The sequence below is a fragment of the Brachyhypopomus gauderio genome, chromosome 12 (genome assembly GCF_052324685.1).
Source record: "Brachyhypopomus gauderio isolate BG-103 chromosome 12, BGAUD_0.2, whole genome shotgun sequence".
Classification (NCBI taxonomy): domain Eukaryota; kingdom Metazoa; phylum Chordata; class Actinopteri; order Gymnotiformes; family Hypopomidae; genus Brachyhypopomus; species Brachyhypopomus gauderio.
The window spans coordinates 12747381-12767313 of NC_135222.1; the positions used below are offsets into that span (position 1 = coordinate 12747381).

At 42.7% G+C, this 19933-nt stretch overlaps 2 protein-coding genes across 3 annotated transcripts; both read left to right on the forward strand.

Annotated features, from left to right (window-relative positions):
* The first annotated feature begins 2429 nt into the window (after window positions 1-2429).
* On the forward strand, window positions 2430-7455 carry prkag3a (protein kinase, AMP-activated, gamma 3a non-catalytic subunit). 2 transcript variants are annotated; one of them, XM_077023194.1, is made up of 12 exons: window positions 2430-2697; window positions 2899-2935; window positions 3090-3196; window positions 3432-3513; window positions 3677-3735; window positions 3839-3899; window positions 4200-4254; window positions 4404-4530; window positions 4867-5032; window positions 5341-5378; window positions 5989-6135; window positions 7029-7455. In XM_077023194.1, the coding sequence occupies exons 1-12, from the start codon at window positions 2593-2595 to the stop codon at window positions 7143-7145; spliced, it is 1101 nt and encodes a 366-aa protein (XP_076879309.1). In that variant the 5' UTR covers window positions 2430-2592; the 3' UTR covers window positions 7146-7455. The 2 variants fall into 2 exon arrangements, with proteins under 2 accessions (XP_076879309.1, XP_076879310.1); XM_077023195.1 differs by having other exon boundaries at window positions 2434-2697; window positions 3839-3884.
* Window positions 7456-8222: 767 nt separating this feature from the next.
* retreg2 (reticulophagy regulator family member 2) lies at window positions 8223-17993 on the forward strand. Its single transcript, XM_077023196.1, has 9 exons — window positions 8223-8562; window positions 9051-9154; window positions 9310-9340; window positions 10032-10155; window positions 10509-10593; window positions 11543-11680; window positions 13650-13738; window positions 14096-14231; window positions 14985-17993. Exons 1-9 carry the CDS (start codon window positions 8321-8323, stop codon window positions 15701-15703), a joined length of 1668 nt encoding a protein of 555 aa, XP_076879311.1. The 5' UTR covers window positions 8223-8320; the 3' UTR covers window positions 15704-17993.
* The last annotated feature ends 1940 nt before the right edge of the window (window positions 17994-19933 follow it).

Sequence of the window (19933 nt, forward strand, 5' to 3'; positions counted from 1 at the left end):
ACAGTGTACTGTGGTCAGATGAAACTAAATTAGAACTGTTTGGGACAATGGACCAGCGCTATGTTTGGAGAAGGAAGAACCAGGCTTATGAACAAAAGAACACCTTGCCTACTGTGAAGCATGGCGGGGGGTCAATTATGCTTTGGAGCTGTTTTGCTTCTAATGGTACAGGAAAGCTTCAACGTGTGCAGGGTACCATGAATTCCCTTCAGTACCAGGAGATCTTGGAGGAAAATGTGATGGAGTCAGTCACAAACCTGCGGCTTGGGAGACGTTGGACCTTCCAACAGGACAATGATCCGAAGCACACATCCAAGTCCACTAGAGCATGGTTGAACATGAAAGGCTGGAACATTCTAGAGTGGCCATCGCAATCACCAGACTTAAATCCAATTGAGAACCTCTGGTGGGACCTAAAGAAGGCAGTTGCAGTGCGCAAGCCTAAGAATGTGACTGAACTGGAGGCTTTTGCCCATGAAGAATGGGCTAAGATACCCATAGGTCGCTGCAAGACACTTGTGTCAAGCTATGCTTCACGCTTGAAAGCTGTCATAACTGGAAAAGGATGTTGTACTAAGTACTAAAAAATAATGTCACTAGGGGGTTGAATAAAACTGATAATGATGTGAGCACAGTAAAGACATTTGTGGTTATTCCATCATAAATATTATGTTATGTTTGTCTAATTTATAAGTGCCTCTTTGATATAATTGTAAATAAGATGACTGAAATGATCAAAATCAATGTCAAACTGGCCAAAACACTTTATTTCAGTGGGGGTTGAATAAATTTGATCACAACTGTAATTGATCTAGGATCAGTTATGTTTTTTATAAAGGCTATGCTGCAATCTACCAGCCCCTTGGCCCTTATTCACACTTTCTGCATGAATTATCATCAAGGAAAATGCCTATGGGGATCTCGTTCCCCTGGAATGTTGCAGTGATAATCTGATATTTTAATGACTATCATAAAATGACTGTCCATAGCATAGAACATATACCTACTTTAATTAACTCCTCTCTTGACCTGTGTTCTATTCCCAAACCATTATGACTTGCAGTTATTAAATTACTAATTAAAAACCCAGACTTAATCCCCACAAGCTTTCCAATTACAGGCCAGTCCTGCTCTTTACTTCCAAAACGCTCAAAAATGCTGCTTGTAGAGAATTCATGTCCATTAATTATTTTGGTATGGATTTAGACCACATTCCAGCACTAAAACAAAGGTAATTAACACTATTTCTCCTCTGATAAAGAATGGGGACTTTGCTTATAGTCTTAGATCTTTCCTCACTTGATACCATAGTCCACAATAACTTACTGGCTGGAAACATCCGTTTGCAGTTGAACAAACACTCTCCTGGTTTAAATCAATACGTCCTTTTTCACAATGAGCGCTCTGAGCTTAAAAAAGTAAAATGTGTCCCAAGGGTGAGCACTGTATCTCTTATTAGTCCCGTTGTGTTATGTTATGCACAATTATTTGTAATAACATGAGTTTAACTTCCATTATTACACAGATTACACTTATGTTAACCTTACACAGGTAAGGTCTAAAACTGCCATTTCCACTGATGTATTATTGATAAACTGAGATGTACTTTTCTCATCAGTTGCAGAAAAAATGGTCCATGCTTGTTTTATATATATATATATATATATATATATATATATATATATATATATATATATATATATATATATTCACTTGATTTGATTATTATTGAATTATGATGTTCTACTTGGATGCTCTAAAGTTACTAAATTAACTCCAGTCAAGTTTGTATAGAATGCAGCAGCCAAAAAGGACAAAAAGTCTGACCACAGTACATTTTTTCAGGTATGCACTAAATTATTTCTAATAACCTTAAAATATTCTTGTGGATGTATTAAGATCCAAATTATCTGAATGAACTCATTGAGTACTATAACCCGCTCAGGCATACTCCCAATTCTAAATAAAGTTTAAGGACATTTTTCGCTCAAGCTTTTCCATTAATTAAATGGACCTGAAAAATTATTTAGTGGTGTATGATGTAGTTCTTGGAAATGATTCGTTTATAGTACTTTGAGACAAGGGCTGCCTGCTCGTGCTTGTATTTTATATAGAACAAGTAAACTGAGACAGCAACAAGAACATCAATTTCCCTTCATTAAATAACACCGCTTAGCTAAATATTTTCAAATAATTAGGTTAATGTATTCCTCATCTCTATTACCGAAATAGGACTTCGGTGATTCAAATCTAACAACTTGTATGTAATCACGACTCGAGACATTTCGCACGTCCCTTTCTCCTCTCTCTTGTGGGGGGTCTATCTTTAGTCGCATGTCCCAGAGGGCAAGAGCTAAATGTGGAGTAACCTGGGAGTAAGCTGCTCTCTAGGGGGACAAACCAGTCTTCTTTAGACCACTTTTATCGGTTCGTAGACACGTAACCCAAAATAGCCGATCTGACAGTGGGCAACCGGCTTGCCAACCCCTCCCACCTCCAACCGAACTCACTCCTGAACAACATGACGGTGCTCCTCACTCCACCACATGTTCTTCCCTGCGCCTAATATAGTCCACACGACTTTACGCGCAAATGGGCTCGACGCGCACGCCTAAACCAGACCGACGCGGCGGGTTAACGGCACGACCACAGTGGTACCGCCGCATAAACCAAACCGCAATGGACTTTGCGAAGCAGGTAAGTTAACGGTACACCGGTCTACAACACTGAGCGCGTGAAGTATTGGCTCTAGACATGACACACACACACAAAAACAGCAAACAACGATCTGTGCGTGATACTTTCGCCAACATCCACTCACGTGAAATGAGACGTGGTTGATTGAACCTGATTAGTTGTGATGGTTTGTCTCCCAACTCACCCTTGTTTCTCGGAAAGGGGGCGCTACCTGTTGGCCGTGTTCCGAATAATTCAGGTAGGTCAACAGCAAATTACATAACTATTATGTATGTCTACAAGTGTTGTGCTACATTCCCTCCGATTAGAATATAGTGACATGTCATATTTATATATAATATATTTATATAATATATGATGAAATGTTATCATCCGCTTTATCTGATGACAAGGACCAGACACAACTGACGAGGCCTACCTGATCTTTATGAAGAAGCACTGTTGCTATGACGCTATTCCAACCAGCTGCAAACTGGTTATTTTTGACACCACCCTGCAGGTTAGTGTCTAGTGGACGTCTCTGAAAATTTTGTGTTATTGTCTATTACAGTCATACTGACAAGTTTCACCATGCTGACTTATGCTCATTATATATAGAGAGATGTGTGTGTATGTGTGTGTGTGTGTGTGTGTGTGTGTGTGTGTGTGTGTGTGTGTGTGTGTGTGTATATACTGTATATATATGCTCACAAGTATACACACTCAGCCAAGCCCTGTTTCCACCCCTCTGTCAGGTGAAGAAAGCCTTCTTTGCACTGGTAGCAAATGGTTTACGTGCAGCCCCGCTCTGGGACAGCAGTCTGCAGCGTTTTGTAGGTGAGCAGAGCAGGTTATCCAGCAAATCCTCTTACATACTCACTCCCAACTAATACAACTATTCCCCTTACACACTCTATACAACTTTTCCCCTTACATACTCACTCCCAACTAATACAACTATTCCCCTTATGCACTTTCTCTCTTCCCCCTGGCCGCCCAGGTATGCTGACCATCACTGACTTCATCCACATCCTTCACCGTTATTACACGTCTCCAATGGTAAGTTGCTGATAACAGTTATGTTACCGTTCCTGTCAGAACTTTCATGTAATTGTGTTGCTTGGTAATGCAATAACATTGGATTCTTTTTTCCCCCTCAAAGGTTCAGATCTATGAGCTTGAGGACCACAAGATTGCAACATGGAGAGGTGATTCATTTCAAAGTAAATGAGCTGTAGACCTTCTAGGGGTGACATGTATGTGAACGTAATGCCCTGTGGTCGTAACAAGGAATGACGGGATTACTGGCATTTTTGTAAAGCCGGTGGGGCCAGCCACTTCTCCGTGTGCTCTGCGTGTGTTTCTCATATTTCCACACACACAGGCATGTGCTGCTGCTTGTAAGGAATCTAATACACTCGGCCCACGGTGCCGCCTGAGACAACGTGCTTAATGTTTTTTTTTTTTTTTTTTTTTTTTTTTGCATCCTCTGCTGCCTTCTGTCTGTCCGTTTCGGGGTCTAGATGTTTACCTCCAGTACCATAACCGCAGTCTGATCAGCATCACCCCAGATGCGAGGTAACGATCGCATCCTCTCAATGCCTCACACAGGAAAAGAGGGCAAAGCATGTTGCAAAACAGCAGAATCTATTACATGTAATATTATATATTGACAACTAAAGATAAGGGGGTTTATGCTTGTGACTCTCTTCTCTTTCCTTTGTCAGCCTTTTTGATGCCGTCTACTCCTTACTGAAACATAAGATCCATCGCCTGCCAGTTATTGACCCTGAGTCTGGCAATGTCCTTCATATTTTGACGCATAAGAGAATCCTCAAGTTCCTTCATATATTTGTTAGTAAGACAATCCATGTCTTATTACTGTTCTTTAACCCTCCTTTATCAAATGCAAAAGGTTATTCTATATAAACTACTTACATTAATATACAATAAAGAACTATCATGTATGTTTTACACTAAATTTATAAAAGGTCCCTAAAATGCATTAAAAACATTTATACATTACATGATCTTTATGTGTCTAGTACAAAGATGTGTACAAAATGTGGAATGTACAAAAGAAATATATCCACAGATATAAAGTCATGGTCATATATACATATATACTTTATATTTAATCCCTGTATTTTTGAGGGTGGTGTTCAGTCCATGTTTTGTGCCCGGTTACAGGGGGCTATGGTTCCGAAGCCAGCATTTCTGCGGAGTAAGATTCTGGAGGCGGGAGTGGGAACGTTCAAAGACATCGCCACAGTGCATCAGAACGCCAAAGTCTATGATGCGCTCGCCACGTTTGTGGACAGGCGTGTGTCCGCTCTGCCGGTGGTCGATGATGAAGGTGAGACGCCGGGAAGTGAATCGAGATCCAAGGTTGCTGAGTGGCATGTCATAAAAAGGGCATCTCTTCAGAAGACTGTGTTACAACTACTATCAGAATGTAGCCATTAGGGTCTTATGTTTAGCTCCCAAAGATAGAAAAACATAAAAGGAATGAAAGAATAGAGCAGTATAGTTTAGTTTTATGTTTTTTTTTTTAGGATTTTATATTTTAATGGATTAATGTCACATTTGGATATTTTATCAGGCTTCCTATGTAAATTTTCATGCTGATCTCTAAGCAGCTGCCTAACTCTTCATGTTCAACAGGGAAAGTGGTCGCCCTGTACTCCAGATTTGACGTGATTGTAAGTAAACAGTAGTGCTCTGTACAGATCTCACCCATAAATGTAATTTAGGAACATCTAAGATTGCTCATGGGCAGCATGGTGGTGTGGTGGTTAGCACTGTCACCTCACAGCAAGGCGGTCTGGGTTTGGTTCTCGGTCTGGGCTGCTCTGTGTGGAGTTTGCATGTTCTCCCTGTGCCTGTGTGGCTTTTCTCCAGGTACTCCGGTTTCCTCCCACAGTCCAAAGACATGCATGGTAGGTTGATTGATCATTCTAAATTGCCCGTAGGTGTGAGTGCGTGCGTATGTGGTGGACTGGCGGCCTGCCCATGGTGTACCCTGCCTTTGCCCCCCGTGACCCTGACTAGCGGGATTAAGCACTACAGAAAATGAATGAATAAGATTGGTCATTATGGTCACCGAGCTGTGACAGCAAAAAAATAAATCGTTATAATTCTTTGCAGATTGAAAAGAATACCACTGCAATTACAATTAGTTGTATAATGTAATCTTCTAATTTGCCTGTTTTTGTTAATGTTCAGTATTGGGAACAAAGTGCGTTTAGGACTAAATTGACAGAAAACTGCCATCATAGTGCCCTCTGACCTTTTGTGAACTGTTGTCATCAGAATTTGGCGGCGCAGAAAACCTACAACAATCTGAGTATGACCATGCGAGAGGCAGTGCCGAGGCGCCGGTGTTTTGTCGAGGGCGTCATCAAGTGTTACCCGGACGAGACACTGGAGGCTGTCGTTGACCGAATTGTCGAGGCAGAGGTGAGCACGCTAAAAATAAGCAGAGGTGTATAATCCAGGTTCAGAAAGTAAAAGTCCTCACCAGGATTTTGCTCAAGCTTGCTAGATTTTCTAATTAGTGCAATGCAGGTAAAATGAGTGGAATCAACGCAATCCAGGAAGCCTGAGCAAAATCCTGGTGAGGAATTTTACTTTCTGAACCTGGATTATACACCTCTGAAAATAAGCGGTCCTTATCCTGTCTATCGAAGGGACCTGCCGAGGTTTACAGCGCATCAGGTTCCTGGTATGCAGTATTTGCTTAGTTTCTTTTTTAGATGCATGTTTTTCTAGATATTTAAATCACCATTTCTATAGACATACCTAATACTATGTAGCTCTGTCTCCTATAGTAGGACATTTTGACAAGGTTGGATAATTCGTCACACCCCGCCAAGTGGGAGTATCCGGGGGTACCAGGTGTGGGGTACCTTGGCTTTGGCCGCTTTATTTTAGTGGCACTTTGGTGGTGAAAGTAGCAAAATACAACAGACCTTGTTCTCATATTAAACTGAAACATCTAGAATGCATCACCAGATATTATAGATGGATTTGTTTCTACTTGTTTTAACTGGTTTAAATAACTGAAGACAATTTCTGAAAGATGCAGTGTTTAGCAATTTAGCAAACTGAACTATTTTAGTATATTAAATGTAATCTGTGTAATGATGAAATGTAAGTAAACATTAAATAGTCTCAATTCCCTTATGTAATTTTATAAAATGCTTATAATTCTGCAACAATTCTTTTTATGCAGCAATATCCCCTTCTAATTAAAATCAAAGTGTTTTCAAAAGCAGATTCGGTTGCGCTCTATTCGGGTTTATTCTCTGAGAATTTTGCTATGTGAATATTTTTGTGATTATCCCACTCAGGTCCACCGGCTGGTCCTGGTGGACCGGGACAACGTGGTGCGGGGAATCATCTCCCTGTCAGACCTCCTGCAGGCCTTGGTTCTCTCTCCAGCTGGTATAGACGCTCTGCATCCCTAGTCGGGCGGGGGAACATGCCCCACCCCCACAGGCCCCTCCCCTCACATGCAGCAGGCAGGCCACCCCCTGTCTGTGCTAGGTGCCAGTCTCATGCTGGGTTAGCCTCTTTCTCTTTCCCACCCAAGGCCTTTTGCTATTGCGCTGAAAAGGCCTTTTCTCCCACCACTAGGAACTCCTATAATCCTAGACCTCAAAAACGAGACTTTCATTGGACGATGTAGGTTGCGCGGGACCCCTGAACCTTTGTCCTGGGTCGCAACAGTGGTTATCACCATCATCCAAAACAAATGAACAATCAAGCGTTTACATTTTATTGTGTTCTAATTATTGTGGGGGGGGGGGGGGGGGGGGGGGGTCAGTGTCTGATGGTCCCCACTATCAGAGTGCTGTGCTGCAGTGACGTTATGCAGAGTGTGTAGGCAACAGGCCACCAACATAACCTTCTCCATCCTGTCATCGATAGTGTTACCCTTAGAGACAGGTCCTGAAGTACAAAACTTCTTTTTTTCTCCAAAGGTTCTTCATCTGAAGGAAATTGTATTCCCTGTGTTTCTAAACAAATATAAGTGCAAGCTTGTGTTATGATATGACAGTTATGCAATGATTACATTCAAGTATGAATTGGAACCTACGGGTAAAATGAATTCCTTTCCAATGTAAATATTTTGTTTACAAAGCTTTGGTTACATGTATTGTAAACGAGAATGAAATGTGAAATAATAAAAAAGTTAATAAGTAGTGTTTATAAGTATTGTATAAGCACTGTTTGTATGTGTCTGGTATGGGTGGTGAATATTTCAGCAGGATCAGTTACACTTAATGAAACCTTGTCACTGAAGTTACCGATGTTGGTTATTCTAGTGTGTGTTTTAAAATGCTAACCTTTCTTTATTCTTAGTATGCTTATGTTTATGCGGTGTGCCTACTCCACGTTAAACTTAGTTAAGTTTGACCAACACAAATGTGTTGCAGTCTAAACACGGATGCATTATTCGCTCGTCCAGCAGGTGTCAGTATTTACCGCTGTTCCACTCCCATAGTGCAGTAAACAACAGACACGTGACACGGAGAGCCTGTAATATCCGTTCTTGAAAGGGTCGTGTTGTCTTTTTTTTCTACCCTCCCCATACCCCGTGATCAACCAGCCGCACAACACAACAAAAGTGGAGGAAAAAATGGCGAGCGGGGAGGAGGCCAGACGGCCCTGTGCGTGCTCCTCTTCGGTGGGTCTCGAGGCCCTGTTCTCCGATGACGCAGGCGGCGCGGACGTGAGCCCGGAGCTCGCGCGCGTGCGGCAGCGGCTGCAGGGCTGGATGTGGCGGCACGAGCCCGCCGTGCTGTGGCTGCAGAGGCTGCTGGTGTGGGAGAGGCCGCTGCATAGCATCGTCGCCGCAGTCACGCTCAATACCGTGTTTTGGTAAGAGATATCGGGTCGGACATTGATCTGAATGGCGGCTGTCGTTCATTCTCGACGATGGCCGGTTTACTCGAGCGGTTAATTCGCTCGGTAGATTCTCTGTAGTGGCTCTTTGGGGTTTTGATAGATGGGAAGTTTCTGGCGCAGGTAGGACAACTTTCTAGTGCTGGGAACCTGATAGCTGGCGTTAACTATGTAGCTGCGGTACTGGAGCTATTTTATTAATGGTGCACCTTAAACTTTGTCCGCCTCTAATATCATCTGTTTTGTTGCATATATGCTAACCAAGCCCCTTATATTAGCTAGCTAAATGGCAATTCAGTAACTTGAGTGCATTTGGATAGCTAACGTTAGCCATTTTTAAGGAAAATGCAAAACTTCAGCTAGCTATCTTATTTTCCAAGGCACATTTTCTGTGTGGAGGTGAGTGTAATGACAAGTCTACCATTTTAAAGACTAAAGCCGGTGTGTGTGTGTGTGTGTGTCAGGCTGCTGTCCTCCACCTCCCTGCGCCCCTTGTTCCTCGCCAGCGCCTCCCTGCTCGTCTTCACGGTGCTGGAGCGATGGAAAGACAGGCTGCTGCAGATCGTTGGTAAATCCTCGACGCCGTTTCCCCCAAACGGTCCTTCCTAATACTCCGTCCTACTGTTGCTCCGTGTGACACTAGGCGTGTCGGTATTTATATGTTGAGATTTGGGGACACTTTGTTTTGGTTCTTTACCCGCGTGCGTTTGTTTCTGTTCACAGTGCGGAACCCAGAGGCGTCTGTGATAGACCGGTATGCTTTCTATAAATATTGCATGTCATGACTGCATGCCTTCTTTGGTTATACATTTTTATTGACATCTAATGATTCAGGTTTCGTTATTTCAGTTGTATTTTTAGTGCTCATAAACATCATACATGTATATGTATATCATAAACCCACTTCTGTAAGAAAAATATAGCTCACTAAAGTCAATTGATGTTGCTTTAGTGAAAAAAGTTTACACATCAAAATATGATACACTGTCATCCAAGAAGTTCAGTGATGTGTAGCAAATATGTAAAATAGGGACTGAATGCAGGTTTTCCTGTTTCTTTAACAAACATGGCATGTATATATATATATATATGTATGTATGTATGTATATGTATGTATATGTATGTATGTATATGTATGTGATGTTGTATATACCACATCTTAATACATCACCATTTGGAAAAAGTTTATTTTTAATCAGTCAACTGCAAACAACATGAAAGGTTCTGTTCCAAATGCTTTATCTGTAACTCGAACAAGTCCACCACTTACTGTAATTAATTACATGACTTGGCATGGACAATCAGGTCTGGGAAAATATACAGCACATCCTTTATTTTATGTTTACAATGACGGCACAGACTGGTTAGGATGGGAAACATTGGGTTGTGTGCATAACGGTGGCAGTTACTCACTGGTTGCTGTGTGCCGGTGTCGGTGGGCACAGGGACAGCGTGGCGCCCAGACTCCTGAGCGTGGATGAGCTCAGCCACCACCTGGCGGAGAGTTACCTGAGCTGCAGCCTCCACATCCAGGAGGTGCTCCAGTACAAGCGGCAGAACCACGGCAAGGTGGGGCCCCCACCACCACACTGTGCCTTTTAACTGCAAAGGAGAATTGGTTGGGTGGGTTAGTTTTACAGATGTCTCCCGCGTACTTTGAATGTAACCAATCAGCTGTGACGTGTTTGGTTTACATTTGGTTTCATTACTTGTTTACATGTTCATTACTACTATATTAGACAAGTATCTCCTGCTCAAAACTAAAAGTTCTGTACCAGACATGTCTTCACTTACTTACAAGATGAAGGTTTGTAAATTTGATACCCTCTCCCTCCACTCTTTTCTGTTTTGGTTATTCTGAAATGTGTCTGTTTTCCACCAGGATTCTGTGACACTGACTTTTTGTACTTCTGTGTGCTCAGTTTTGTGCGATGACGTGCTCTGGATGCCTACTTCTGGCCATGGCTGGACACTACATACCTGGAATCATGATCTCTTACATTATTTGTGAGTGTCTGAAATTTATTGCTATACCTTCTTACTTTGCCTATATAGGATCTAGGAGTATTTCAATGAGTTAAGAAAAAATGCAAACTTTGTTCATTAGTACAGGGGTACCTCGAGATATGAGTTTAATCCGTTCCAGACCCGTGCTCGTATCTCGAACTGCTCGGTTCTCGAAGCAATTTAACAATGTAAAGTATTGTAATTGGTTCCGGTCCTTAAAAAAGTCACGAAACTAGCGTAAATTTTGAAAAAAAGACAAGTTCTTTATTAATAAAGGCACACGCAACATGTATAATTAAACAATAAAATAAATATAGGAGAAATAGTTATTACAGTACTACAAAAAACGTTTGTAGTATTGAAATACTGTACTGTATACACCGTACGTACTGTTACTCGTTGCAAAGCACACATGCGAATGGCTGTGATGACCGGGTACAGGAGTAGACCTTACCAACACCTCAAGAATAAAAAAAAACGCTATTGGCTGCTAGAACGCGCTAAATGACGTCATCTCCGCACATACAGGTATGTTTGTGTTTTTGAACCTAAGGTTGTGGGGGAGGGAGAGAAAGAAAAGCGTTTGAGTGTGTCTTTGAGCTGATTAATGATTTCTTTTTTTCCATATAGTACTGTACTGCCACCTAGTGGTCCATGCTCGTATCTCGAGCGTGCACTCGGGTGTCGAACAGAAATTTTGATCGTCTCGGTGCTCGTATCTTGGATTGCTTGTATATAGAACAGCTCGTATCTCGAGGTACCACTGTAATACTTAGCACTACTGACAGTGTACGTCACACAAATCGTAAGACAAATCGGCATTGAAAGTGGCCATTGGCTATGTATTCACTATGTAGTGATTATTTGTTCAGAGTCTGATGATTTCTAATTGATTAATTGTAACTGTGGAGGTGGAGAGTGAGCTCACAGTGTCTGTGTGTTGATGTAGTGCTCAGCGTCCTGTTGTGGCCCCTGGTCGTGTACCACGAGCTGATCCAGAAGATGTACACGGGGCTGGAGCCCATCCTGATGAAGCTGGACTACAGCATGAAGGGAGACACACAGCGCCGCAAGCACGATAAGAGAAGTGAGGCGCACGCACACACACACACACACACACACACACACACACACACAGAGCGCCGCAAGCACGATAAGAGAAGTGAGGCGCACACACATACCCACACAGCGCCGCAAACACGACAAGAGAAGTCACACACACACACACACACACACAGAGCGCCGCAAGCACGATAAGAGAAGTGAGGCGCACACACATACCCACACAGCGCCGCAAACACGACAAGAGAAGTCACACACACACACACACACACACACACACTAGGGCTGGGCAATTCATCGAAAATAAATTGAACAAAACATTCAGAACCTCTTAACTTGCATAATTTTGCCCATGTCGGTTATTTAGTTTTTAATTATATCATTTTTTTTTTAAGTTGAGTTGCCATATTGCTATTTTTGCCACAATCAGAATTTGTCCTGCGCATTTACCCATCTGTGCAATGAGAACACATGCTAGTGAACACTAGGGACTGTGATACATACACACTAGTAATCTAGAGAGCTGTGGTACACATGTGCCCAAAATGGTAGGGGCAGCCCTAGCCTGGCGCCCGGGGAGCAGTTGGCGTTAAGTGCCTTGTTCAAGGGCACTTCAGTCATTACCTAGGTACTGTGAATCAGACCCACGACCTCTGGTCAGAAATCCATATCCAAGCCATGACTGCCCCTGTGAATTTCTGCCTGGATATGTGTGCCAGGGGTTTATTTAAGATTATAATTTATATACTTAATAAATACTTTAAATAAATGTATGTTAATACTTTGCCTACTTTTAATGTACATGTTCATATTCTACTACATTTTAGTCCAACGTTAGTACACGTTAGTTGCAAGGAAGCAACTTTTTTTTTTTTTTACGTACATTTTTACATTTTATAATCACAACAATATGACCTTTTTCATTAGAAAAAAAATCCCAGTTTTAATATTGTTAATATTTAAGATCTCGTGGCATCTGTTTATTGCAGCAAAACCTAAATGCTTCAGCCTTGTGGCACAGAAACCAGAAAAACCCAAGAGGACAACAATCATATCACATGCTAGACAGTATATTCCTATACTTGAATATATAGATATTGTATATTCCTGTAATTGTGTATATATAGATATTGTGTATATAATAGGTATATTTCTTTAATGGTATGGAGGCCTTTCTTGAGTTTTTGGCACAAATTTGCTGTGATATGACATTAATTCCATTATCTCAGTGTAAGTGAGAATTCGCTCTCAGATAATCCTGTTTTATCTTCTTACTGAGTTTTGGGGGAATATGACCTAAATTCCTGTGTGGAAACACTTTTTAGTAAACTGGTGAAATATTGGTCATGTGGTATATTTTTTTGTCTAAGCAATCGTTGTTGCAGTGCAAGTCATATAGATTTACAGAAGCTTGGATACCTTCATCATGTAATGCATTTACATGCACTTAAAAACATTTGCTCAAAATAAGATTAAGGCCAGATTCCTGTAATCTGGTTATTTTGATTCAATTAAGGTTGAAGTCCGCGTAACCCAATGAACAGACCTGGGGTTGAGCTATCAGTTTGTGGTGGCATCCACATGCGTTAACCAGATTTCTCTCACTGTTTTGATTCGGCGGACACACGGAAAGGTCACAGGTTCATGCTTTGCATGCATCTTGAGTCCGTACGGCTGCTTCACCCTGTAAGCCCAGGAAAACACAAGGTCCTGGAGTGCTCGTCCGTCTGTCTCACTGGCATCCCGTGTGAGTCACGGCATCTTCGTCAGCAGCTGCCTTCCACTGTAGAAGCACCAGTGTGCTAACGAACGAGACCCTTCCAGCGACCGTGTCCGTGCAATGGGTGTGACTCCTTGTTTAGGGAACCAACTTTCAGTGTCGATTAGACATTGAAGTGCAGCCCTCACCTACAGTGATTTCACATTTCAGCAATAGTTGACTGTCTGTATGTGTGTGTGTGTGTGTGTGTGTGTGTTTGTGTCTTTTCTCACAGAGGTGAAAAAGGATCAGGATGAGGGGGATGAACCCAGAGCTGAAACGGAGAGTGAGAGTGAGGAGGAGCTGTCCTGTTTTGCCCCCACTGTGAGTGACTCCCCCCTGGGCCAGAGAGGCGGCCACTACAGTGGTGCAGTGAGCGTTGGGTCATTATGACTCCTCTCTCACTACCCACTTCATTACAGAAACACCTTGTATGAGATTAAACGTTCATCTGTTGACACACATAAGTATTAGTCATCCAACAGCTCCTCATCGCTGGTCATTTTCCTCACTGCTGCACTGGGAGAAAAATCCACCATGTAAATGAGATCCTGACAGCAGTGGTGTGATGAAACCCGTGATGGACGGGGTACATTGTCCATTCACTCTGGCTTCAAGCTGGTGTCCCTGAAAACATCAACATGACGCAAAGCTCTAACTGTATGGTCTGCTCCTGCTCAGGTGGATGTCAAGACTACGGTTCTGGCCATGGCCATCACGGACTCGGAGCTGTCTGACGAGGAGGCTTCCATACTGGAGAGTGGCGGCTTCTCTGTGTCCAGGGCCACTACGCCCCAGCTCACAGACATGTCCGAAGGTGATCTTGTTTGTTCAGAGTCCGCTTCACTTCCAGCTACTTTCAACTCCATTTGGTTCACACACATTTCATTTGGGTTCAGCTCGTACTGTGCAGAGTGACAAATTTAAACCAGTGATAAGTTTGGATGACTGATGGGGGGTCAGTTTCCCATGCATGAAATAGATTTAGTCTTGAGCTAAATTGCAGGTCTAGTAGTCAGTCACCATTAAATTCTTTGTGGTCTGGGAAACCTGCTTCTTATGCCTTGGGTAGTTGATCCCTGTGAAAACTTTGTCGGCTTTAATGTGGACACAAACAGTAAATACGTAGCAAATGTTTTAGTACAAATATACAGTTTGGTGTGGAGTCTGAAACATATCTGGTGTCATGGTGCAGTTTGTTGACAATGTGACCAAATTTTCAGGGAAGAAACACATTGCTCTTTTTCCATGTTGAAATCACTAGCATTGGACACTTGACCAATAATCCTTTGATGGTTTATTTCATGTTTGACTATCCTTGAACCTTCTGATTAAAAAGAACAGGAATGTGTAGTTGTCTCACTTGAAATGACAGCTAATGTAGCTTGAAACAAAGTTTGGTTTTAAGTCAACCATTTGAGTTGCTTTTGAACGTTTTGTAGCTTTTTGGTTCTTTGGAGATGAGCGTCCAGTGTTCTGCTGCAGTGTCCGTTTCCTTTTACCTGCAGCAGGAATATAAGGCAACTACGAAGCATTCATTCCAACTCGATGTGTTTCACTGCTCTCACAGACCTGGACCAGCAGAGTGTGCACAGTGAACCTGAGGAGAGCTTCTCCAAGGACCTGCCGGAGTTCCCCTCCGTGGAAGAGTTCCCATCTATGGAGCCTGGCCTGTTCCGCTTCCCACTGGGCGTGCTGGGAGCGGCTCGGGCCGAGGGCGGCGGTGCTGAACCCGCAGAGGACTCTCAGAGCCCAGCCAGCCTCCTCATCCAGCACCTGGCTTCGCCATTGCACTTCGTCAACACGCACTTCAATGGGCACGGGCGCCCGCCGTGTGGGGCAGGGGTTGGGCCTGGGGAGGGGCGGAGCCCCACACGCTCACTGGAGGCCCTCAGCGAGGAGATAGTGAGCACAGCCATCTCCACCGTGGTACAGAACACTCTCTCAGCCCTGCTGCGCTCCTCGGAGGCAGGCGAGGGGCCCGCCATGGCCGAGTTCCTGCCCGCCGAGACGCCACCCTGCCCCTTGGAGTCGCCCCTCAGGTCACCCGACGCGCCAGAGGAGAGCGACGCGGACGTGTCTCCCGATTTGAGCGGCGAGGAGCTGCCGGACGCCACACTTGTTCCCGCGGAAGACGAGGACTTTGAGCTTCTGGACCAAAGCGAACTGGAGCAGATGGATGAAGGGTTGGGCCTAAGTTTTGATGGACAGAGAGTGGGTGGGGCCCCAGCAGCAGTGGACACACCCCCGAGTGGCCAGCAAGAACAGGCTGACCAACAAGAGTCCTAGCTTGCCTGCCGCCCACACTAAACTGTCCCTTTTATTTATAGTCCATGTAGATACATACCATTCACTGACATGAATGTTTTATGGATGTGTGTACAGGTCATTTCCTGTCAGGCTGTTTGTGATTTATGGGGAATGAGATCACTGTGATTGGTTTTGGGCTTTTGTTTTGAGAACAGGTAAGGGTTGTTCTCAGGTGAACCAAAACAACCATAAACAATGAAGTCCAATTTTAACGCCATGTACTTATAAAAGAGTGCTAAGCGAAAGTTAGGATTTTGCCTTTTATGTCCAGTTCTTACAGTTAAGTGGACCGATTCAGTTTATTCAGACTTGGCACAGACTTGATCCTAGATCAGACATTTTGTTGGATAACAAGCATCGCAAATAAATAAACAAAAGTGAATAATAATAGATATTGCATAGTCAGCGATCCTAATAGTAAATACCATGTCTGTGTTGTCTTTCCCCACACCTTGCTAAATAACGTTTTCAGATGCTGATGGTTTTCAGACTTCTTGTACCATACTCAAGTATACAGGACAGTCTGTGGTGGTGTGGGTGTTTTTTATTTTTCTGTGGGATGTTGGGGGTGTAACCTTGTTTGATGTTTGATCTTAATTCTTTCAGAATTGCTACACATTTCTGCCCTATCAAACAAGGGCACCTCCAATTCCTGCTCCTGGGAAATCAAGAAGTGGTCAATATATTTCACAAAGCAGGATTTATCTTAGCTTGAGTCATAAGTGAATATTGCACAAGTAGTAATGCTTTTCTCTCCAGTCAGGAGTGAGCTAGGCTTCTTGTCTAAGTGATCTAACATGTTGAGGAATCCTGCTTTTTCCAGCTCCAGTTCAGTCCTTGTTCAAATAAAGGACTTGGCCTAATCTGAGAAGGCTGAAAAGTAACGTAGGCGCATGCAAGCAATCAAACCAGCCAATCGGGCTGAGATTATATTCTCGTAATGACAGTTCGATGAAAAGGGGGAGTTTAGAGTTGCAGATCAGTAACTCTGAGTCCTAGGGACTCGGACAACAATGCCGTAATAGCAGTACAGAGATGTTTACCATTTATAGCCATGTTAATATATACTGTTGCGTATATGTTTAGTGTTGGGGACATTTTATTTATCGATATTGGTCAGTTATGAAGTAATAATCTACAGTTTATTGTATGCCTTGCACAGTTGAAGGTGAGTTACTAGTTGCATTTTGTTTGTATTAGGACATGTTCTGTTTCAACCAATTTGGCATTGTCATTCTTTCAGATGTTGCAAAATTCAAAGTTTAGCTAGAAAGAATGTTCTAGATCTGTTTCATACAAGGAGCTGCCTCAGGATGTTTTATGGTTAATTCGTACTGTGTCTTGAGATGAAGTTCATTACAAAATATCACATTAAGTCCAATTGCTTGAAAGAAATCCACTGTTTGTGGCATTAAGTACCTGTAGACAGCTCATTTACAATTACTTTTAGTCTACTTGTAAAATTACTGACTTGTGTGGGTGCATCAAAGGTTTTTGCTTCATTACTCTTGATCTCTAAACGCATGCTAATAATCATTGAACCCACACATTGAAACAGGCAGCACAATATGTAAGCTCTGTGCAGCTGGACATAATCTGTCATGACTTTGTTTTGTACCATAATGTAATTTACCGGCTTTACCTGTTTTCATCTGTTCTGCACCTGCCATGCAGAATGCGTACAAAAAAAGTTTGCGTACAGCTTTCCTCGTCTGGTTTGTACACGCTCGTGTTCTGGTTGCTTCCTGCATGGCAGTGCCCAGTTTGCAGTTGTTTTTCCCTTTTTGAGGTGCCGTCTTTTGAGAATAAGGACTGGGTTAAACAGACGAAGGGAAATGACCCCATAAGTGAGGCATACAAATGCCACTCGTAGACCGTATGTGTGTGTAAGATTACATCACTTTCCCCCCAGAAGATGCCACAAATAATCACAGAAGGACTTAACAGTTTAGTTTAGCTTTTGGTAAGATGGTGGTAACCAGCAATGGAAAATTCCATCTATATGTGCATACACTGTAAAGGTCGACAGGCTCTAGTACTAGTACCCCTTCCTACTCCCCTATGATATGATGCAAATTTTACTGAGATGAGAGGTCAACATGATTCAAGCATTTGTACCCCTGCCTCTAGATATCCATCATGTTAAAGCAACGTGGACGGCTAAAGCTTCTTTTTGGAGTCATATTTTCTGAGATAATTTGTGTAATTGTTTTGCTCCTGCTTTTCACTGCTTTCTGACCTATAAAAGGCACATCAGTTACCAAAGCTATTCAGTTGATCTTTTTCTTTCACTCTGATGGAATGACTGCAGCCTTTGGCGTAACATGCTGCCGCAAAACAAGATCATGTTTATTATGAATTAAGTTGAACATTGAAGGAATGGTCATTTGTGTTAATCTGTAAGATTTAAAAGAACCCAGATGACAAAGTAGTGAAGCTTTGGTGCATCTACAGTTGTGCCTTCCTCATCCTCTTCCTCAGCTGTGTCGTCATGGTGCAGTTGGTACCCGGATATCGGGTTGTTCATGATGCCCGAAACTCCATCCCGTCCATGTGCCGTGAACCGCTCGGAGAACATGGTGGCGAACTGGTCGTTCTGTTGAGATGAAGGTGGCGGCCATCTTAAGGCTTCAGGGAGGGATGTTGCATACAGTTGTCTTCACAGCGTTGCAGGGTACAGCCCAGCATGAAGGAGTACAGGAGGGGCATGGGCAGTGTTGATGGCACCTTGCTCAGGTCCACGTTGAGCTGCCCAGGGAAGCAGATGGAGATGTTGACACCTCTCATGAACTTTACCACGGTAAGCTTCAGCATGGAGAATCAGACACCATGCACGGCCTTGTCAGCAGGAAAGATCTCCGGTGTGTTCTCCACCAGCACGGAAGATCTCTACTTTGTTCTCCACCAGCACAGAACATCTCCACTGTGTTCACCAGCATGGAAGTTCTCCACTGTGTTCTTCACCAGCACAGAACATCTCCCATTCTCCACCAGCTGGCGCATGGATGAGGTATGAGACCTTTGGTGACTGCACCCATGCTGGAGTTGGTGAGGCCATCATGGCACCCCAAGGATCCTCTCTGCCCCCATCCAGTGGGCCTTCAGTACTGAGACCTACAGCTCTGCTCTCTGTGTACTTCCATAAGCCCAGTTAGTGCCTCTGGTACATCACCCTGAAGTCACAAACCAGTTATGATAATAATGTTCTAATGTATGATTATTTCTTTTGAAACGCCAAATCCAGCACTTGCTGTCATGGCATTATTTGCCATCTTGTGTAAAGCCACAATTTTGAGTATAACATTGGATTTACTATTCTAAAATATCACTTTCAAGTGTCTGATTAGAAGCTTTTTGACTATTAAATGAAGTAAATTATGGCATTGACAAGTGTGACAATACATTTGATATTTTTAACACAAAATATTTACATTATCACAAATTCATACAGCAACTTCTGGATCTACTCTATTACCAATTTTTGAATAAACTAAAATCTAGATCTCATTTATTTATTCAGATTAGTTTTGGAAGAAACATGATTTTTCACAGTAATACTGAAGTGTAAGTGTTTTTCAAAGTCATATACTTCATTCCCAGGGAGCGAGCGCACACACACACACACACACACACACACACATATATATATATATATATATATATATATATATATATATATATATATATATATATATATATATATATATACACACGCACACATACAGGGGTTGGACAATGACACTGAAACACCTATCTAACCATGCCTAAATTGGACCAACCTGGTGGCCAATCTTTATTAATTGCACATTGCAACAGTAAGAGTAGAGTGTGAAGGTTCAAAATATTGCAATGCACACAACATTATGGGTGAAAAGAGGACAAATTGTTGGTGCACGTCTTGCTGGCATATCTGTGACCAAGATAGCAAATCTTTGTGATGTATCAAGAGCCACGTTATCCAGGGTAATGTCAGCATACCACCAAGAAGGATGAATTACATCTAACAGGATTAACTGTGGATGCAAGAGGAAGCTGTCTGAAAGGGATGTTCGGGTGCTAACCTGGATTGTATCCATAAAACAAAACCACGGCTGCCCAAATAATGGCAGAATTAAATGTGCACCTCAACTCTCCTGTTTCTAACAAAACTGTCTGTCGGTAGCTCCACAGGGTCAATATACACGGCCGGGCTGCTATAGCCAAACCTTT